This window comes from Haliotis cracherodii, unplaced genomic scaffold (assembly GCF_022045235.1).
Source record: "Haliotis cracherodii isolate W230 unplaced genomic scaffold, xgHalCrac1.p SCAF_10, whole genome shotgun sequence".
Taxonomy (NCBI): domain Eukaryota; kingdom Metazoa; phylum Mollusca; class Gastropoda; order Lepetellida; family Haliotidae; genus Haliotis; species Haliotis cracherodii.
Window position 1 is genome coordinate 6,676,804 of NW_027266265.1, and position 24,237 is coordinate 6,701,040.

At 42.3% G+C, this 24,237-nt stretch overlaps 1 protein-coding gene across 1 annotated transcript in view; it reads left to right on the forward strand.

Annotated features, from left to right (window-relative positions):
* The first annotated feature begins 5,610 nt into the window (after positions 1-5,610).
* Positions 5,611-24,237, forward strand: part of LOC139445811 (uncharacterized) — a 34,925-nt gene continuing 16,298 nt past the window's right edge. The window contains exons 1-6 of the mRNA XM_071227041.1: positions 5,611-5,674; positions 9,250-9,399; positions 11,627-11,773; positions 21,111-21,341; positions 21,892-22,068; positions 22,441-22,578. Of these exons, the coding sequence (XP_071083142.1) occupies positions 5,611-5,674; positions 9,250-9,399; positions 11,627-11,773; positions 21,111-21,341; positions 21,892-22,068; positions 22,441-22,578 (907 nt within the window). The remainder of the gene's footprint in view (positions 5,675-9,249; positions 9,400-11,626; positions 11,774-21,110; positions 21,342-21,891; positions 22,069-22,440; positions 22,579-24,237) is intronic.

A 24,237-nucleotide genomic window follows, 5' to 3' on the forward strand; every position in this document is an offset into this window, starting at 1 on the left:
TCACCTTCAAGCACGACGGCCATACTGCGGGCCGATTCTGACTCAATTACACAGACGTCAACGTCAATTGTGGGCACAGCGATACTTACGATGGACTCAGAGGAATTGGAATCAAGTCGTCTTCAGTGATGAATCCCTATTTAATCTTCGATTTGCTGATGGTAGGGCGAGGGTGTGGAGGCGCCGTCATTAACGTTACGCCCAGTGTTGTGTAGAGGAAGTTGACAGATTTCGAGGCGGAAGTGTCATGGTGTGGGGTGCTTTCTTTTGCAATGCACGTTGCAGGTTTCTTGTCATCCGCGGCAACCTCAACGCTGCTGCTTATCGCGAACAGGTACTGGCACCAGAACTTCTGCCTTTTATGGCAGCAAATGGACCCGGTTTGATCTTCCAACGCGACAATGCCAGACACCACACAGCAATTTTGACAAGGAATTTCCTTCAGAATGCGGGAGTCAACGTCATGGACTGGCTTTCAAGGTCTCCCGACCTCAATCCCATCGAACACGTCTGGGATGCTCTTGGCAGAAGTCTGCGCACTCTCCAGAACCAACCACAGAATTTGCAAGATCTTGGCACCATTTTGCAGCAACAAAGGCGTCGTCTCCCCAATCATGTGTTCACAAGCATCACAAGGTCCATGCGGAGGCGTTGTGTGGCAGTTGTCAACGCACATGGTGGCCATACACGCTACTGAACTTGTGTGCCATCAGATTCTCGTGCTTGGGACCTGTTATTTAAACTGTTGATGTTATTACCGAATACCGTAGGTGCTTGGAACAAATTATGGTTACCACCGTTAATTAAAATCCTTCTTTGGACATTAAAGATTAAAAATTACCTTCTCTGATACATTTGTCCGTTGTATATCATATATGGGTTTACTTTTAAAAATGTGAAGTTTTTAATTTGACTCAGTATATATAGAAGCCTGTGAAGGCGATATCACATGTAACATATAGAAGTATGTGTAAGCTATGTCACCTGTAACATATAGAAGTCTGTGTAGGCTATATGTTCTGTAACATATAGAAGTCTGTGTAGGCTATATCACATGTAACATATAGAAGTCCGTGAAGGCTATATCACATGTAACATATAGAAGTCTGTGTAGGCTATATGTTCTGTAACATATAGAAGTCTGTGTAAGCTATATCACATGTAACATATAGAAGTCTGTGTAGGCTATATGTTCTGTAACATATAGAAGTCTGTGTAGGCTATATCACATGTAACATATAGAAGTCTGTGTAGGCTATGTCACCTGTAACATATAGAAGTATGTGTAGGCTATATGTTCTGTAACATATAGAAGTCTGTGTAGGCTTTATCACATGTAACATATAGAAGTCCGTGAAGGATATATCACATGTAACATATAGAAGTCTGTGTAGGCTATATGTTCTGTAACATATAGAAGTCTGTGTAGGCTATATCACATGTAACATATAGAAGTATGTGTAGGCTATGTCACATGTAACATATAGAAGTCTGTGTAGGCTATATCACATGTAACATATAGAAGTCCGTGAAGGCTATATCACATGTAACATATAGAAGTCTGTGTAGGCTATATGTTCTGTAACATATAGAAGTCTGTGTAAGCTATATCACATGTAACATATAGAAGTCTGTGTAGGCCATATCACCTGTAACGTATAGAAGTCTGTGTAGGCTATATCACATGTAACATATAGAAGTCTGTGTAGGCTACATCACATGTAACATATAGAAGTCTGTGTAGGCTATATCACATGTAACATATAGAAGTATGTGTAGGCTATATCACATGTGACATATAGAAGTCTGTTTAGGCCATATCACCTGTAACGTATAGAAGTCTGTGTAGGCTATGTCATATGTAAAATATAGAAGTCTATGTAGGCTATATCACCTGTAACATATAGAAGTCTGTGTAGGCTATATGTTCTGTAACATATAGAAGTCTGTGTAAGCTATATCACATGTAACATATAGAAGTCTGTGTAGGCTATATGTTCTGTAACATATAGAAGTCTGTGTAGGCTATATCACATGTAACATATAGAAGTATGTGTAGGCTATGTCACCTGTAACATATAGAAGTCTGTATAGGCTATATGTTCTGTAACATATAGAAGTCTGTGTAGGCTTTATCACATGTAACATATAGAAGTCCGTGAAGGATATATCACATGTAACATATAGAAGTATATGTAGGCTATGTCACCTGTAACATATAGAAGTCTGTGTAGGCTATATCACATGTAACATATAGAAGTATGTGTAGGCTATATCACATGTGACATATAGAAGTCTGTTTAGGCCATATCACCTGTAACGTATAGAGGTCTGTGTAGGCTATGTCATATGTAAAATATAGAAGTCTATGTAGGCTATATCACCTGTAACATATAGAAGTCTGTGTAGGCTATATGTTCTGTAACATATAGAAGTCTGTGTAGGCTATATCACATGTAACATATAGAAGTCTGTGTAGGCTACATCACATGTAACATATAGAAGTCTGTGTAGGCTATATCACATGTAACATATAGAAGTATGTGTAGGCTATATCACATGTAACATATAGAAGTCTATTTAGGCCATATCACCTGTAACGTATAGAAGTCTGTGTAGGCTATGTCATATGTAAAATATAGAAGTCTGTGTAGGCCATATCACCTGTAACGTATAGAAGGCTATGAAGGCTATATCACATGTAACAAATAGAAGTCAGTGTAGGCTATATCACCTGTAACATATAGAAGTCTGTGTAGGCTATATCACATGTAACATATAGAAGTCTGTGTAGGCTATATCACCTGTAACAAATAGAAGTCTGTGTAGGCTATATCACCTGTAACATATAGAAGTCTGTGTAGGCTATATCACATGTAACATATAGAAGTCTGTGTAGGCTATATCACATGTAACGTATAGAAGTCTATGTAGGCTATATCACATGTAACATATAGCAGTCTGTGGAGGCCATATCACATGTAACATATAGAAGTCTGTGTAGGCCATATCACCTGTAACGTATAGAAGTCTATGAAGGCTATATCACCTGTAACATATAGAAGTCTGTGGAGGATACATGATCTGTAACACACTAAAAAAGTATCAATTAGGTAACCCTTACATAAATATAATGTAAATGTATTTTGTACAATGGGTCAAATGGCCTTATACAAATAAATCTGTCTGTCTGTCTGTCTGTCTGTCATGATCTGTAACGATCATTACTGGTCTCGAAAACATTGGGAGCTGTTGCGAAGGGACTTTTATTCAAAGTATGGTAAACATCTTCTGATGGTTCTAGCCACTCTGTTTGTGAATGTCACGGTGATTGACTGCTTGATTGATGATCAGGTGATTTAAGTGCTTCTGTTTGAGTGGTGTCGACGCACATTCATAATTTACAAACACCACGTTTAGAAGTTTACTTCAAACGACTCAGGCCCTTCTGGACTGAGCGACAAAGGATGTCTTTTGATCAACCACAAGGTAAGATTGCTGAACACAGGGGCGTCTGTTGTTTATCCACAAGGTAAGATTGTTGAAGACAGGGGTGTCTGTTGTTCATCCACAGGGTAAGATTGTTGAACACAGGGGTGTCTGTTGTTCATCCACAAGGTAAGATTGTTGAACAGAGGGGCGTCTGTTGTTCATCCACAGGATAAGATTGTTGAACACAGTTGAACTTTGATGTGTCGATGTGTCTCGGAGTAAAGCATGGTCGATGCGTATTCCTTCTTTATTCATCATTTTCGGATTACTCGAAGTTTTTACGTAGGTTCGTAATGCACTATAGGTTCTTGATACTCTCTAGGTTCTACATGCTCTCTAGGTTCTACATGCATTCTAAATTCTACATGCTTTCAAGGTTCTACATGCTCTCTGGGATTTAATGCTCTCTGGGTTATACATGCTCTTTTGGATTGCAAGTCCGCCTCCTTGGTCTAGTGGTAGAGCATCCGCCCGGAGAGCGGAAGGTCCGTGGTTCGAGATGATACTTGTTACTCTGGCGCTCGGCATTAAGGGGCTAAAACAAGGAATGGTTGGCTCGGAGTCAGTATGCTGTGTCTGAGTGGGGTATTCATGTTAAACTGCGGCATGGTATCTCAGTTGGATAGCACCATAAATCGGCATAAGTCCGGACTGAAGCAACACACACACGTGCATGCACGTCGCTGTATAAGTGCAATAATCTCGAACGCTACGTTAAACCCCATTTCACCTCCCCTCACCATCTGCGATTTAATGCTCTGTAGTATTTTAGGTTCTACATGATTTTTAGGTTCCACATGCTTTCTAGGTACTACATGTTCTCTAGGTTCTACATGCTTTCTAGGTTGTAAATGTTCTCTAGATTCCACATGCTTTCTAGGTTCTACAGTGACGGTCGGGTAGCCTAGTGGTTAAAGCGTTCGCTCGTCATGCCGAAGACCCGGGTTCGATTCCCGACATGGGTACAATGTGTGAAGCCCATTTCTGGTGTCCCCCGCCGTGATATTGCTGGAATATTGCTAAAAGGGGTGTAAAACCATACTCACTCACTCACTCACTCAAGGTTCTACATGATCTCTAGGTTGTACATGCTTTCTAGGTTCTACATGCTTTCTAGGTTCCACATGCTCTCTAGGTTCTACATCTTCTCTAGGTTTTACATGCTCTCTACGTTCTACATGCTTTCTAGGTACTACATACTCTCTACGTTCTACGTGCTTTCTAGGCTCTACATGTTCTCTAGGTTCTACAAGCTTTCTAGGTTCAACATCTTCTCTAGGTTCTACATGCTCTCTACGTTCTACATGCTCTCTAGGTTCTACATGTTCTCTAGGTTCTACATGTTTTCTAGGTTCTACGTGCTTTCTAGGCTCTACATGTTCTCTAGGTTCTACAAGCTTTCTAGGTTCAACATCTTCTCTAGGTTCTACATGCTCTCTACGTTCTACATGCTCTCTAGGTTCTACATGTTCTCTAGGTTCTACATGTTTTCTAGGTTCTACGTACTCTCTAGGTTCTACATGCTTTCTAGGTTCTATATGTTCTCTTGGTTCTACATGTTCTCTAGGTTCTACATGCTTTCTAGGTTCTATATGTTCTCTTGGTTCTACATATGCTCTAGGTTCTACATGTTCTCTAGGTCCTACATGTTCTCTAGGTTCTAGGTCTCCTTAAGAAGGCATCCTAGAATGTTTTATCGATTACCGTTTTTCATAAAAGAATCATTGTTTATTTCAATCGGCATCGGCTAGAGGGATGGTGTAAATCCTGCTGGGGAGCCGTGTAGCGGTACCCCACGGTCTCTAATATGGAGGCCTAGCTTTGGTTGCTGGTGATCTATAGCCCGTTTGTATATTGGATTGTCAAATAATAGTTTTGTAATGCTCTATCACCTGTTTTAATATTTTTTTAAAACTGTGATTATCATGTTATTGTACTGTCCATCGTCGACGGGTTTTTTAAACAGTCTAAATGTTGATATTTAACTTGTTCTATTCACAATATGGCTTAAATATTGCCGATGTGACGTTAAATTGTTTTAACTCACTCACGTTCTTAGGTTCTAGATAAGATTAGAAACTGTGAGTTCCACCTCAAGACTTCTTTCTCGTTTTCAGAATGTCGACTCTTTGTGCCTTCCTCCTAACTCTTGGCGTCCTTGCTAGAGCCTCAGTTATCACAGGTAGGATATTTGATAGACGTGTGTGCTCACACTTTACGCGATCATCTTGTGTCAGTGATACATTCATAATTTTTATCAACATTTTTCCTTTCACACCTTGACCGCCTCCGTGGTCTAGTGGTAGAGCGTCCGCCCGGAGAGCGGAAGGTCCGGGGTTCGATCCCCGGCCGCGTCATACCAAAAGACGTTAAAAGATGGTACTTGTTATTACCCTGTCTGTCGCTCGGCATTAAGGGGCTAAACAAGGACTGGTCGGCTCGGAGTCAGTATACTGTGTCTGAGTGGGGTATTCATGTTAAACAGTGGCATGGTATCTCAGAGAGCTATGAATCGGCATCAGTCCGGACTAGTTCAAGCAGCTACACAAACACGTACATACACGTCGCTATGTAACTGCAATAATCTTGGACGCGACGTTAAACCCCATTTCACCTCACCTCACCTTTTACGCCTAATGAAATCTGTTTCGGCTGACATCGAGATTGATCATTCTCACTGACGTTCTGAACTGTAGTAGATGCATACGCACGGTGATATTAACCTGATAATACACTGGTAACCTGCAAGATACTTCCTACTGAAGCATTTACCAAACTATAGCTTGCTTATTAAGTCATTCATCGAAACCAAACGGGGAGGTTTTTATTTCCAATGAATATCAATGCTGTATTTATTAGTCTCTCACATGTGTTTGATAGCGAGGGCTAACCGTTTGTTATTCATTAATTAAAGTGATTATCTGACGAAAAGCATTTCTTGTTGTTCCCTACTTAAAATCACTTACACTCACTCACTCGACCAAATCCACAGGCACCCTAACATGTATACTCATTCAACCACACATAGACGCTCCAACACACTCACCCACTTGTCAAACACACAGAATCCCGGATCTCCAACACACTCGCACGACAAACACATTGCCTCCGACATACTCGCACGACAAACACATACCCTCCGACATACTCAGACGACAAACACATACCCTCCGACATACTCACACGACAAACACATACCCTCCGACATACTCACACGACAAACACATACCCTCCGACATACTCACATGACAAACACATACCCTCCGACATACTCACACGACAAACACATACCCTCCGACATACTCACACGACAAACACATACCCTCCGACATACTCACACGACAAACACATACCTTCCGACATACTCACTCGACAAACACATACTCTCCGACATACTCACACGCCAAACACATACCCTCCGACATACTCACACGACAAACACATACCCTCCGACATACTCACACGACAAACACATACCCTCCGACATACTCACACGACAAACACATACCCTCCGACATACTCACACGACAAACACATACCCTCCGACATACTCACACAACAAACACATACCCTCCGACATACTCACACGGCAAACACATACCCTCCGACATACTCACACGACAAACACATACCCTCCGACATACTCACACGACAAACACATACTCTCCGACATACTCACACGACAAACACATACCCTCCGACATACTCACTCGCCAAACATATACCCTCCAACATACTCACACGACAAACACATACCCTCCGACATACTCACACGACAAACACATACCCTCCGACATACTCACACGACAAACACATACCCTCCGACATACTCACACGACAAACACATACCCTCCGACATACTCACACAACAAACACATACCCTCCGACATACTCACACGGCAAACACATACCCTCCGACATACTCACACGACAAACACATACCCTCTGACATACTCACACAACAAACACATACCCTCCGACATACTCACACGACAAACACATACCCTCCGACATACTCACACGACAAACACATACCCTCCGACATACTCACACGACAAACACATACCCTCCGACATACTCACACGACAAACACATACCCTCCGACATACTCACACGACAAACACATACCCTCCAACATACTCACACGACAAACACATACCCTCTGACATACTCACTCTCCAAACACACAGGATCTCAAACATACCCACTTGCCAAACACACAGGATCTCCAACATACTCACGCACACGCAAACGCACACGCCACACACAGGCGCTACAACACACTCCCTCACTCAACCCAATACACAGGCGTTCTCCAACACATTCACTCAAACACACGCACGCACGCACGCACGCACGCACACACACATACTCGCCAAACACACAGACATGCTCCAACACACTCACTCGACAAACACACGAGCACTACAACACACTAGCTCAACCCAACACCCAAGCATATTCCAGCGCGCTCACCAACTCGTGCCAAACATACAAGCATCCTCAAACGCACTGACCAACTCCCCTGAAACATACGCTTGTTCCATCGCACTCACCAACTCGCCAAACACAAACACACACTTGTTCCAACGCTTACCCACTCCCCTGAAACATACGCTTGTTCCAACGAACGCACCAAAGACAAAAGCATGACTGAAAGCACTCACTAGCTCACAAAACACACACACACACACACACTTGTTCCAAAGCATTCACCAACTCTCTAAACACACAAGCATATTCGAGCGTACTTAGCAACTCTTGCCAAACATGCAAGCATCACACACAAATTTGCCAAACACAAGCCTGTTAAAACGCAATCATCAACTCGTCAAACACACAATAATGTCCCAACGCACTCACCATCTCACCTAACACACAAACATGTTCCGACGCACTCACCGACTCACCGAACACAAATGTAAATTCCAACGCAATCACCAACTTACCTAACACACAAACATGCTCCGACGCACTTGCCGACTCACCGAACACAAATGTATATTCCAACGCAATCATCAATTCGCCTAACACACAAGCTTGTTCCAACGCACTCACCAACTCACCTAACACACAAGCATGCTCAAACGCACTCACCAACTTACCTAACACACAAGCATGCTACAACGCACTCACCAACTCAACGAACACAAAAGTATATTCCAACACTCTCACCAATTCGCCTAACACACAAGCATTCTCTGATGCACTCACCAACTCATCTAACACACAAACATGGTCCAATGCACTCACCAACTCACCGAACACAAAAATATATTCAAACGCACTCACCAACTCTCCGACCACAAAAGTATATTCCAACGCACTCGCCAACTCACTGAACACAAAAGTATATTCCAACGCACTCACCAACTCACTGAACACAAAAGTATATTCCAACGCACTCACCAATTCGCCTAACATAAGCATGCTGCAACGCACTCACCAACACACCTAACACACAAACAAGCTCCAACGGACTCACCAACTCACCTAACACATAAACAAGCCCCAACGGACTCACCAATTCGCTTATCACATGAGCATGCTCCGACGCACTAACCAACTCACCTAACACACTTGCATGTTCCGACGCACTCACCAACTCACCGAACACAAAAGTATATTCCAACGCACTCACCAACTCACCTAACACACATGCATGTTCCGACGCACTCACCAACTCACCGAACACAAAAGTATATTCCAACGCACTCACCAACTGGACCAACATTCACCTCCTCCCTGACTGTTCAGTTGATGACCTCCAGCCGGTAGCGTTCGCCTACAGAACAGTGGACGGCAACAGCGTCACATACAAGTGCTACGACGGCTACGTCCACACCGCTGGCAGCTCCGCAGTGACAGTGGGCTCCGACTGGGAATACGTGCTGCCTGTTTGCTCCAGTAAGTATCATACATCGTTTCCTTCGGTTAACTCGATATTAATCTCAGACCAACATAATGTACAGTTACGTAGCCCAGGATATCACAAGTGCATATAACCAAACGAGGAGATTATACAAGCCGAATTATAAATAGTTGTTGGTGGACAAAGTAGTGCAAAGACTACTCGAGGATGGGCACAAAAATGGGTTTTTAAAGAGGCAATACGCATGTACCGAACTTTTACTTCGAGACAACCGTAAGTTCGACACATCAAAGTTCAACGTAACGGCGTTTGACTGTAGGATATGTAAAGGAAGTAATTGTTCCATTCACGTGATTGTTCATCCAATTCCATGCATGACGTCACATATTGATACCATAACATTATCTGAACAGCGACGTCAATCAAGCGTTGACCTTTTTATGTTTTGCTTCATTCTGCTTTGTAAAAAGATAATGAGTACAATGCAGAATAACCTCTTTCAAACCTGATCTCATTAAAATACAATCTTAGTTCTCGCTATCGTTATCATCTTGTGTATATTGCTGTTGCCTGTTTTACAATATGTGTTGCTTATGTAAATGTTTTATGCTCCTTTTAGTAAATAATTGTATGCAATTGTATTTTAAAGTCTCTCATAACCCATAGACGGGGTGGCTCGGTGATGTATAATTTACTATGTCAGTTATCTTAATATGTAAACAGAGGTGAGACTAATAAACAATCTGTCTGTCTGTCTGTCTGCTAAACAAAGATCAAAGGACATCCGACTTACGGGTTACGTCAGAACGACCTCTCATCCGACCAATCAGGGCGTCGCTTACCAAATTGCGAAAGTGACAGTCGGAATGTGTTTTCTAATCATGCAGCCTCGAAAAGGTTAACACGAGGTATTCCGATCGTCAGTTACGGGCTGTACGTCTGATTCCGTCAAAATCATCGACTATCTCTTGCTTCAGTGGGATAAACATTTGAACGGGAGAGACTTTGATAGCCAGTGGGAAGTACTGCCGTACAATCTCGGTTACCTATTTGACATTACAGAATTTTTATTTGTTCAGTTTTCAAATTTTGATTAGTATTTGATTAGTGAAAAGTATTTTCAGAGCGTCGTTTGGAATGGGAGTCCCCAGTTTTAAACTAGTGCCGTTTTGCACGAAAAAGCCGCTTTCTGATTTGCTAAAGTCGACTTTTTGCTGGTAATTTCATTAGTCGGTCAAAGTTCGTGAAAGGGCGTTATGACGTGACCTGCAATGGGATGTCCTCGGATCTATGTTTAGCTGTAGCGAAAACTAAGACAAGATTTTAATGACATTGCTTGAAACCCGGAATTGCGGATTATCTCCCCTGTGAATTAATGTTTTTAGGTTTAGTTTGTTGTTTGTTGGACCAGACAATCCAGTGATTGACATCATGATCATCGATCCACGCAATTGGGACCGATGACATGCATCAACAAAGTCAGCGAGTCTGACCACCCGATCCCGTTAGTCGCCTCTTACGACAAGCATAGTCGCCTTTTACGGCAAGCATGGGTTGCCGAAGACCCTGTGACTTAATGATAAGCAAGGCTCACGGCTCCCATCAGGCTCTCATCATGGATGGATAATCCGCCATTCCTCGTAGCTTGTTGTTCTTTTTGTGACCTAATTTTAATACTGTGAAAAGCGGCGTTAAACCCAACTCACTCACTCTAATTCCTCTTCAGCTGCTCAACAAAAGAGCTTACACGTTGTCTCGAAGTAAAAGCTCGGTCCATGCGTAACACATTCCTCCTGTTTTATGAAATATTCCTTGGAAACACATAACATGATAATAGCCACGTCGAAGTTAGGTCGTTGATGATTATGATTATTTGACAGACAGACAGACAGACAGGCAGACAGACACGCCCGCGCGCACACATATCTGTTTTGGGATGTTTTGCCCCATAATAGTAATATGTACTTGTCTCAGGAAGCATCGCATAAGCAATGTTTTGCATTGTAAGGGCGGATCCAGCATTTTGAAAGGGATGGGTCTAAAATATTAAAATCCTCTCAGATACTTGATAATTTTACTGCCCTCAGCATTTGGTGTGTGCATATGTGATACACACACACACACACACACACACACACACACACACACGCACGCACGCACGCACGCGCGCGCGCGCGCGCGCAGGTGCTCGTGCCTTGTACATGTGTACACACATTAATATCTTCCTCAGTTCATCTTTAATTAATCCCACCTTCTCTTCAGACGCATCTCGGAATCTGAACGAACCAGAGTCTGTCATCTACGACAAGAATGGAACGTGTGATGCCGCCCAGACTGTCCAAGTCTCTCTGGGATTCGGGAATTGGGAGATTCATGGCTTGTCTTTCACTACGAACTTTGCCAGCTCAGGTATATATATAATTTTCATTGCTATTTTGCCTTTTATGGAATCCGTTTCGGCGGATAATCGAGAAGAGTAATTCTCTGGCTTGACCTTTAAAATTGAATTTGCTGGTAAGACATTTAATTTAATTCAACTTAATATACTCCAATGAGACACGACAATATTTTCACCCACACCTGAGCGTAAATGTAACATTCCACTGCCTAGACGTACCGTGACGTCACCTATTGTTGGAAGAGAATTCTGATACTTCTTTGATGACCTCCAACCGGTTTCAGCTGTGAGGTCTACATTACGTCACCTCTACCCAACTAACGAAGGACTTTCCGAACGCATTTTAAGCTATCACCGCTGAAATAAGTCAAACTTCAAAATAACCTGTTTCCTCCCTGTGAAGTCTTCTCTCCGCAACTCTAATATTAAAATGTCCCGTCTGCATTAACTGTTCTTAAAAAGTAGGGGCGTTGGGTAGTCCAGTGGTTAAAACGTTCGCTCGTCACGCCGAAGACCCGGGTTCTATTTCCCACATGGGTACAATGTGTGAAGCCCATTTCTGGTGTCCCCCATCGTGATATTGCTGGTGTATTGCTAAAAGCGGCGTAAAATCACATTCACTCACTCACTCTTAATTAGTCCCCATTTCCCTGACTCTTAACCAATACAATATATGTACGCATTTCTTGCACTCTTAACCGCACACCACATGGTAATTATTTCTCTGAGTCTTAACCCGCACAGCACATGGTACGCATTTCTCGAACTCTTAACCCGTACAGCACATATGTATTTCTCGAACTCTTAATCCCTAGAGCACACGGTACGGTATGAAGGATTTTATAAAGATTTCATATACATATGCTATTTTATGCTATAAACGCTACTTCACTTTTGATAGGGATGTAGAGGATATTATATAAGTGTCTAAATTCCGGCATTTCCCGAGCAAGAGCGAGTGTGACGTCATCCTGACCTCACGTCACAATAAGATTCGAATGTCGTCAACAATGCTGCCGGATGTCGGAAACAATACACCGTTGTCTGAGTTGTCTTCTGACGTGCTATGACCCTAGGGCATATATGATTTTGCAATCCCGATATGTTTGCCTTCGTAGGTACTAAAATTTGGCGATCGAGTCAGAGTTAACCATCTGGAGAAGCTGCTTGGATAATTGCTATCATTATCAAAAGAATAGTCTGAAAATCTAATGGTGACGTAGCAAAGGCATTTTACCAGTTTTGACAACTTTGGAAATATAAATGCGTAACAATTTTGCGAGAACACCTCCCAAGCAGGATCAGTTTCGATATCTGTGCTTGTAGAGTAATGTAGACCTCTGTGGCTTAGAACCTTTTCCACAAATTAAAACAGTTGTATTTTGATAAAGGGCAGTTACTCTAGCGGACAGAGCGATGGATTGTCGCGAAAGGCATGTAAAACAATTTGTGTAGGCAATTGTTGTTTCGCATATATGTAGTTACGCCACTGTAAATGAAACAGATTCAGTTGGAACTATACTACTCAAAATTCGTTAAGGATCACTAGGTGATATGTGTGTAAGTTACCACAAACATAACAAAAGTCATGACTCTGACTCAGAAACGTGTTTAATCATGTTATGAATGAAAATTCATGAACGGCATGAACTTGTATTAATATGGAATGTTTGAAATCTGCAAACACCAAAAGGCATTTCATTCAAAAATGTTAACAGCAAACAAGAGAAAGAATTACACAGTTATGAGGGATAGTCCATCATTACACTTAGTCGATGAAGTGTCAATAACGAATATGACCTCCCCTTGCATCAATGACGGCCTGACAACGTCGAGATATGCTGTCAATAAGCACCCGGATGTTCCCAATGGGAAGGTTGTTCCACTCTTCCACGAGGGCATGTCCGAGTTCTGCCAAAGTCGTGGGTTGTGCTCTACGGCGTGAAAGGGCAACCTGCAGCATGTTCCAGACATGCTCAATCGGGTTCAAGTCCGGCGAGCGCGCTGGCCAATCCATGCGGACAATTGTCTCCTGCTCAAGGTACTGCTCAACCACCCTGGCGCGATGAGGAGGGGCGTTATCATCCATCAGGATGAACTCAGGGCCAACAGCACCAGCGTAGGGTCTGACGTACACATCGAGGATCTCATCCCGGTACCTCACCCCCGTCATTGTTCCTCTCTCCAGGACATGAAGATCTGTCCTTCCATCTCTGTTGATTCCACCCCAGACCATGATGGAACCACCACCATAACGGTCATGTTCACTGATGTTGGCATCATGGAAACGTTCACGTTGTCGTCGCCACACCCGCTGCCTCCTGTCTGTAAAGTCCAAACAATACCTGGACTCATCGGTGAACAGAACTGGAACCCAATCGTTCCGTGTCCAAGTGACATGATCTTCAGCCCATTCCAATCGCTCCCGCCGGTGTCGAACAGTCAGGGGGATTCGGACACATGCCCTTCTCGAGTAGAGACCTGCATTGTGAAGACGATTCCGTATCGTCTGAGTGGACACATTCACCCCCGAGGCGTTCAGGAGGTCGTTACGTAGGCTGGTTGCTGTCCAGAAGGGATGACGTCGTGCCTGAAGAGCCATAAAATGATCTTGGCGTTGGGTTGTCGACCTCTGACGACCACCCCCATGTCGGTGTGCTGCTGTACCAAAATTTTGCTGTCGGGACCAGGCCCTGCTTACAACGCTCTGGCTGACGTTTAGTGCATTGGCAACGTCAAGTTGTGAATAGCCAGCATCAAGCATTCCAATACATCTGCCCAGTTGTTCTGTCGTCAGGCGACGCCTTACACGTTGAGGGGGCATTGTGTAGATAAACGTAGTGTAAACACTCAATTGAGTTTACAGTTTCAGAATGAATCAGACACCGTTGCCTGATTGGAAATCGTGCAATGGTAGCAAAAGCATGAACTGTGATGTGAAACGCATTTCCCATGGCATGAAATGCACGTGCACGTGTGTTGGAGACGTTTTTGATTTCACTTGAACACAATATTGCCAGTTATGCAGTTATTTTGTTTTTTTATTCAGACAAATATCTACGATCCTTATCAAATTTTGAGTAGTATATATTGGCCACTGTCACTGTCCGACTGACACATCATGTACCTTCTGACGTGACATATTAATGCGCACATTCAGGGAAAACTTACAATGTTTAGGTAATGTTTGCGAGCGATGGGAAGAGGTTTTCAAGCATAGAATTGAAGCATGACATTAAATGATAATATGATTATCACGCTTCTGGGTTTGGGGATGATAAATATCCTGTATTAGGATCCCCAAACACACTCGCGTGATAACCACCATTTATTTAAATATAACTTCTTTGATAGGCATAGGCATAGGTTACGCAAAGTAGATGACACCTTTGTTATCCTACATCCCAACAATGACCCCAGAATCCTATTGGACCACCTGAATTCCCCAAACCCACGAATGCAGTTCAACATTGAGGAATAAACTAATCGTCAGCCCCGTTCTTTGATGTACTTGCACAGAAAGAAAACAACTCCATACCACTTTTTACCGGAAACAACCCCCCACAGATCAAACCATTCACTATTCCTCCAACCATCCACCTCAAGTCAAGAAATGAATTATTTCAACCCTACCGAGACGACCTCACAACAAATGTTCAACGAAGCATCATCTTACCACTGAACTAAGCCACCTCATACAAGTATTTACACAGTATAACCTCTACCTGAAGCAGCTAGTACCACAGACGATACAGAACATCACCAAGAAACCTCCCCGTCAACAGTCTGCACCCTTTGTGATCAGCGTCCCCTACTTTGGAACAGTTAGCCACAAAATCCAGAGACTCTTAAAGAAATAAGCCAACATTGATGTCGTTTTCAAAAGAAGTCACACCATTCAGAACAATAAAAGCCACAGGGAAACCACCATCCAGCCACAAACTAGAACCATCAGGAGCAGTGTACCACATCCCGTGCAACTGTGGACAAGCTTACATTGGAGAAACCTCTAGGCACCTCAAAACCCGATTTAAAGAACATCAAAGCTCAGTCTCTAAAGATGACTCTAAATCAGCTCTATCAGAGCATATCCGTGACAACCCATACCACAGCATTCAGTGGGATAAAGTCAAAGCCCTGTCCACCAACCTCAAAGAGTCAGAAAACTACAAGAAGCCATCAGCATCAAAAGACTCCAATCGTCGATCAACCGTGACCAAGGCTATTAAATACCTCCGGCTTACCATCAAGTCATCAAAGACCCCAATCAGTCATAATTCAGTTGTTTATATTACTGGCTTCACTCGTTTGTTTATGTTACTGACTTCACCGGTAATGTCATGACTACACGTTTGTGTACATAACAGTCTTCTCCAATCCAGTATAACTACATCTCATATCTACTCTACTGTATAAACATTGCCTCCTACCTGTATATATATACTTGCCAACCACACTCTGTATATCACTTGCTTAATAACGGTGTTAGAACCTACACCGAAACGTCGCTGCTAATTGTAATAAAGAAGTTGTTCATCCATATATCTTATCCTATTTAAATATACCCCAAAGATGAGAATCGGTTCTGTAAAGGATAGAGATAGAAGGCATATCCCTATCAGAAGTGTAGTATTATAATAGTGAGGAACCAGTCTTCACATTTTTTTATATTTTTCATGTTGAAAAACAAGGTAATTCAAAACAGTCTTCTGTTGTTTGAGACTCTCCCTCCGTCGTGTCTCCCCTCCACCCTCCCAGGCCCTGAAACTTAAATCTCCATTTTGCTAATCAACTGAACATATCGATCTTAGCTTAAAACGTTCTTACCAGTCCCCAGCTACAACAAAGACAAGTTTTCATTTTGAAAAATTCAAAATGGCCGCTGCAGCAGCTTATTATAATAAAGAAAACAAGCCTTCGCGTCAACCTATTCTCAAAAGCCATTGGACATGTTTTTGAAATTTTGTAAGATCCTTTTTACTAATTTGATTTATTTAAAGATTTTATCTTTCAGAAATGTTAAGATGTTAACTTGTTAGATAAAGGGTGTTGTAATCAGTTGAAAATGCAATAATTAAAAGGTAAAATCATAATAGAAAAGAACATTTGGATTTATTTGTTCTGCATGCTTTCTAGATTCAACATGTCCTCGGGGTTCTACATGCTCTACAGATTCTACAAGCTTTCTAGGTTTTCCATACTCTCTAGGTTATTCAATGTCATCCTCTCTAGGTTCTACACCTTTTCTAGGTTCTCCATTGTTCTACATGTTTTCTTGGCTCTACATGTTCTCTAGGTTCTACATTCTCTACAGGTTTTACATGCCCTCTACGCTCTACATGTTTTCAAGGTTCTACATGCTCTGAAGGGTCTACATGCTTTCTAGGTTCTACATGTTATCTAGGTTCTACATGTTATCTAGGCTCTACATACTTTCTAGGTCTACATTCTCTACAGGTTTTACATGCCCTCTACGCTCTACATACTTTTTAGGTTGTACATGCTCTCTAGGTTCTACATCCTCTTAGGGTTCTACATGCTCTCAAGATCTTAAGATCCTACATCCTTTCTAGGTTCTACATGTTTTCAAGGTTCTACATATTTTCTAGGTTCTAAATGTTTTCTAGGGTCTATATACTTTCAAGGTTATACATGTTATCTAGGTTATACATGCTTTCTAGCTTCTACAAGATCATTACGTTCTACATGTTCTCTAGGATCAACATGTTCTCTAGGTTCTACATACTGTCTAGGTTCTACATACTGTCTAGGTTCTACACGTCATCTAGGTTCTACATGCTCTCAAGGCTCTACATGCTTTCTAGATTCTACATACTTTCAAGGTTCTACATGCTTTCTAGGCTCTATATGTTTTCAAGGTTTTACATACTTTCTAGGTTCTACATTAATTTGGATTTATTTGTTTAACCCCGCACTCTTTAATATTCAAGCTATATGGTGCCTGTCTGTAAATAATTAAATCCGGGCCATACAATCCAGTGATTGATATTGTGAGCATGGAACCAGTCCTCCAAGGTACGATGACACACAATCAAGGGAGTCTCCGAGCCTGATTATACCGATCTATTTGGTCGCCCCTTACGCTCTGATTATGTTGGTAGAGATCCGGCAAATATTTAGATTGATGTTCACTTTGTCTCATCGCGATGTGATAGTGGACCGCCTCTGTTGTCTTGAGGTAGAGCGTCCGGCCGGAGAGCGGAAGGTCCGGGGTTCGATCCCCTCCGCGTCATACCAAAAGACGTTAAAATATGGTACTTGTCAACCGGTCAGGCATTAGGGGGCTAAAACAAGTACTGGTCGGCGGAGAGTCTGTATACTGTGTCTGAGTGGGGTATTAATGGTAAACTGCGGCATGGTATCTCAGTGGGCTAGCACTATAAATCGGCATCAGTCAGGACTAGTACAAGCAGCGACAAACACAAACATGCATGCACGTCGCTATATAAGTGCAATAATCTTTGACGCGACGTAAAAAACCCATTTCATCTTACCCCATTTCATAGTGATTCATAAACAGCTAGTTACATCACTATTTGATAGTATTTCAGTTTCAGAGATTTCTTAAGATTATGAAAATTGTTTTGACACTTTTATTAAATATCAATTATTAAAATGACCAATAACAAGTTTGACCAGCTAAAGGTGTTTCAAATTTCAAATTGCTTGCATGTCCTTGTACGTGATAACATGGTATGATTTTGCACGCTTTCTTTGTTCTACATGTTTTCTAGGTTCTAAATGCTATCTAAGTTTTACATGTCCTCAAGGTTCTACATGCTCTTCAGTTTCTACATGCTCTCTGGGGCGGTCGGAGAGCCTAGTAGTTAAAGTGTTCGATCGTCTCGCCGAAGACCCGAGTTCGATTCCCGACCTGGGTACAATGTGTGAAACCCATTTCTGGTGTCCCCCGACGTGATATTGCTGGAATATTGCTAAAAGCGGCGTAAAACCAAAATCACTCACTCACTCACTCACAACATGCTCTCTAGATTCTACATGCTCCCTAGGTACTACATGCTCTCTGAGTTCTCCATGCTTTTTAGGTTCTACAAGCTCTCTGTTTTCCACATGCTTTCTAGATTCAACATGGCCTCGGGGTTCTACATGCTCTCCAGCTTTCTAGGTTCTACATGCTCTCTAGTTTCTACACCATTTCTAGGTTCAACATTGACTTTTTGTTCTACATGCTTTCTTGGCTCTACATGCTTTCTAGGTTCTACATGCTTTCTAAGTTCTATATGTTTCTAGGTTCTACATGTTATCTAGGTTCTACATGTTATCTAGGTTCTACATGTTATCAAGGTTCTACAAGCTTTCTTGGCTCTACATGTTATCTAGGTTCTACATGCTTTCTAGGTTCCACAAGATCTCAAGATTCTACATCCTTTCTAGGTTCTACAAGGTTTCAAGATTCGACATACTTTCTAGGTTCTACATGTTTTCTAGCCTCTATATGTTTTCAAGGTTTTACATACTTTCTATGTTCAACATGCACTCAAGGTTCTACACATGCTTTCTAGGTTCTACATGCGTCCTAGACTTTACGTTTTCATAACGTTCTACATGCTTTCTAGGTACAACATGTATTCTAGGTTTTATATGCTCTCAAGTTTCTACATGCTCCCAAGGTTCTACAGACTCTCTATTTTCCAAATGCTTTCTAGGTTCCACATGCTTTCTAGGTTCAAAATGCTTTGTAGGTTCTACTTGTTAACTACGTTCTACGTGTTTTCTAGGTTCTACATGCTCTCTGTTTTCCACATGCTTTCTAGGTCCTACATGCTTCCAGGTCCAACATGCTTTCTAGATTCTACATGCTCTGTCGCTTGTACATGCTTTCTAGGTTCTACATGTTCTGGAGGTTCTACATGCTTTCTAGGTTATCCATACTCTCTCTAGGTTCTTCATTGCCATGCTCTCGAGGTGCTACATGTTTTCTAGGTTCTACGTGTTCTCTACATTCTACATGCTTTCCGGGTTCTTCTTGCTTTCTAGGTTCTTCATGTTCTCTAGGTTCTCCATGCCTTCTAGGCTCTACATGTTCTCTACATACTAATGCTTTCTAGGTTCTATATGTTCTCTACATTCTACATGTTCTCTAGGTTCTGCTTGCTTTCAAGGTTCTTCACGTTCTCTAGGTTTTTCTTGCTTTCTAGGTTCTACATGCTTTCTACGTTCTTCATGCTCTCTTGGTTTTGCATGCTTTCTAGCTTCTAAATGCGATCATGTTCTACATGATCTTTAGGTTCTACACGTTCTCTAGGTTCCCCATGTTTTCTAGGTTCTACATGCTTTCTAGGTTCTCCATGCTCTCTAGGTTCTCCATGCTCTCTAGGTTCTCCATGCTCTCTAGGTTCTAACATGTTCTCTAGTTCTACATGCTTTGTAGGTTCTACATGTTCTCTAGGTCCCACGTGCACTCATGCTTCTACATGCCCTCTCGTTTGTACATGCTTTCTAGGTTCTACATGCTCTCTTTTTTTTCGACATGCATCCTAGGTTCAACATGCTTTCAAGGTCACATGCTCTCTCGGTTCTACATGCTTTTTAGGTTGTACATGTTGTCTAGATTCTACATGTTCTCTAGGTTCAACGTGTTCTCCAGGTTCTGCGTACTCTCTAGGTTCTACATGCTTCCTAGGTTGTACATTCTCTCCAGGTTTTACATGCTTTCTACGTTCTACATGCTTTCTACGTTCTAGATGTTCTCTGCATTCTACATGTTTTTCCAGATTATACATGCCCTCAAGGTTCCACATGCTCTCTGGATTCTACATGCTTACTAAGTTCTACATGCTCTCTACGTTCTACATGCTTTCTAGGTTCTACATGCTTTCTGGATTCTACATGCTTTCTAGGTTCTACATGTTCTCTACGTTCTACATGCTTACTAAGTTCTACATGCTCTCTACGTTTTACATGCTTTCTGGGTTCGGGTAGCCTGGTGTTTAAAGCGTTCGCTCGTACGCCGAAGACCCGGGTTCGATTCCCGACATGGGTACAATGTGTGAGGCCCATTTCGGGTGTCCCCCGCCGTGATATTGCTGGAATATTGCTAAAAGCGACACAAAACCATACTCACTCTCTCACTCACTCTAGGTTCTACATCCTCGCCAGGTTCTACATGTTCTTTACGTTCTACATGCTCTCTACGTTCTACATGCTTTCTTTGTCCTACATGCTCTCTTCTTTTTATATCCTTTCTGCGTTCTACATGCTCTCTAGGTTCCATATGATCTCTACGCTCACTCATCGACATACACACCCACCAACAATCTCACACATTCTACGACGACGTTAATATGCCCCACATTGATCTTCTAGACATCCAGAAAATAGCTGTCAATGCGACTGTCGCGGATACATCAGTGGAAACCATCTCGTTGTGTGGTAATACTGAATCCTCTACGCTGGTAAAGGTCAGCATCCGATGCAGTGGAAACGGGATCATCCCCGTGGGTAACCTCATCATCATCTCTGTTACTTATCCGACAGCGCCAACGGCAACGGTATGTGACATAATGGTGTATGGCCGACAGATCCTCCCATCAGCAGGTAAATCATTATATTTTTTATATTTTTGGATTTCAAATTAGTTCTTAAACTTTTAAAGACATTCTCTCCGCTCATAAATAGTTACTTATGACTTTTTGTGCCTAATTAAACCAAGGCCACGATTTTGCCACCCGCTAGTACTTCTTTGGTGGTTGTGAGGACAAATGTTTCCATTGTTCTGAAGTTTTAACGCCAGTGATGGACACAGATTTCGTCCTTGATGTATCACGATTTATCAAAACACAGCACGGCGTGGCAGAGAGAGGATGAAGGATGTCTGTGTGAGACTGACGTTTGAATGTCTTAACTTGTAAAGAAACAGCACGGCGTGGCAGAGATTGGATGAAGGATATCTGTGTGAGACTGACGTTTGAATGTTTTAACTTGTAAAGACACAGCACGGCGTGGCAGATAGAGGATGAAGGTTATCTCTCCAAGACTGACGTTTGAATGTCTTAACTTGTATAGACATATCGTGGTGTGGTAGAGAGAGGATGGAGGATATATCTTTGAGACTGACGTTTGAATATCATATCTTGTATTGACACAGCACAGTGTGAAAATCCGCCAACCCTTTACGGACTTCGCTTGGAATCCCAGACTTTTAATTCGGACTCCAATGGGGCTGTATATACCTGTGAAGAGGGATTTTATCACCAGTCTGGGGCGGGTGACGCCGACTGCAGGAGTAATGGCACGTGGTCTCTCCCCTCTATCAAATGTTCCAGTAAGTCATTGTGTAAATGTTAGCATGTAATTATATAATTGTGACATATACGTGAGTTAAAGACAATATTTTTTGCAGTCGGAATTCTGTAGCAAGGTGATGCATGTATTGTAATATAGTTAGTGAAGTAATGTACATTTAGAGTGTTACTCGAGTGCCATCCTAAAGTACTGTGTTTCCACGTCGAAGGAAACGTGAATTTCGTTTAATCAATGACGCACACACGGACGCAATATTCATCGTGGCGCATTCAGATCAGCTGTAGTGGAGACAAAGTGCTGGCTTTGTTCGATGTGTTTAAATCAAACTCGTTTTTATGCTTTTACTGTTGAATATTCATTGAATGACGTTACCATGACCTTGTATTTCTAGACGAGGACAACATTATCAGCAACAGCACTCATCAGTATGTGGCGAAGAACTCGTCTACCTGCCCACAAGAATCAGTAATCTTTGAGTTTGACAATACAACGAGCTACGAAGTGGCCAGCGTTACGATCTTCTTCAACGGTAAGTATGATGTGTGTTGGACTATCAGCGTTACGTTGTTCTTACGTGGTAGGTGTGATCAGTGTTGGACTGTCAGCGTTACGATGTTCTTCAGTGGTAAGTGTCATCAGTGTTGTACTGTCAGGGTTACGATGTTCTTCAGTGGTAAGTATGATGTATGTTGGACTGTCAGGGTTACGATGTTCTTCAGTGGTAAGTGTGATGTGTGTTGGACTGTCAGCGTTACGATGTTCTTCAGTGGTAAGTGTGATGTGTGTTGGACTGTCAGGGTTACGATGTTCTTCAGTGGTAAGTATGATGTATGTTGGACTGTCAGGGTTACGATGTTCTTCAGTGGTAAGTGTGATGTGTGTTGGACTGTCAGCGTTACGATGTTCTTCAGTGGTAAGTGTGATGTGTGTTGGACTGTCAGGGTTACGATGTTCTTCAGTGGTAAGTGTGATGTGTGTTGGACTGTCAGGGTTACGATGTTCTTCAGTGGTAAGTGTGATGTGTGTTGGACTGTCAGGGTTACGATGTTCTTCAGTGGTAAGTGTGATGTGTGTTGTACTGTCAGCGTTACGATGTTCTTCAGTGGTAAGTGTGATGTATGTTTGACTGTCAGCATTCCGATGTTCTTCAGTGGTAAGTGTGATCAGTGTTTGACTGTCAGCGTTATGATGTTCTTCAGTGGTAAGTGTGATCAGTGTTTGACTGTCAGCGTTATGATGTTCTTCAGTGGTAAGTGTGATGTATGTTGGACTGTCAGCATTACGATGTTCTTCAGTTTCTGCTAGAACGTAGCAGTGTTGAGTGTACGGCTGTGATGAGGTATCCCCCAAAAACGTGGCAGTGTTGAATGTACGACAGTGATGAAGTATCCCCCAAAACGTAGCAGTGTTGAATGTACGACAGTGATGAAGTATCCCCCAAAACGTAGCAGTGTTGAATGTACGGCTGTGGTGAAGTATCCCCCAGAATGTAGCAGTGTTGAATATACGACTGTGATGAAGTATCCTCCAAAACGTAGCAGTGTTGAACGTACGGCTGTGGTGAAGTATCCTCCAGAATGTAGCAGTGTTGAATATACGGCTGTGATGAAGTATCCCCCAAAACGTAACAGTGTTGAATGTACGGCTGTGATGAAGTATCCCCCAAAACGTAGCAGTGTTGAATGTACGGCTGTGATGAAGTATCCCCAAAAATGTAGTAGTGTTGAATGTACGACTGAGATGAAGTATCCCCCAAAACGTAGCAGTGTTGAATGTACGACTGAGATGAAGTATCCCCAAAAATGTAGCAGTGTTGAATGTACGGCAGTGATGAAGTATCCCACACAACCTAGCAGTGTTGAATGTACGGCTGTGATGAAGTATCCCACAGAACGTAGCAGTGTTGAATGTACGACTGTGATGAAGTATCCCACAGAATGTAGAAGTGTTGAATGTACGACTGAGATGAAGTATCCCCAAAAACGTAGCAGTGTTGAATGTACGGCTGTGATGAAGTATCCCCCAGAACATAGCAGTGTTGAATGTACGACTGTGATGAAGTATCCCCAAAAACGTAGCAGTGTTGAATGTACGACAGTGATGAAGTATCCCACAGAACGTAGCAGTGTTGAATGTACGGCTGTGTTGAAGTATCCCACAGAACGTAGCAGTGTTGAATGTACGACTG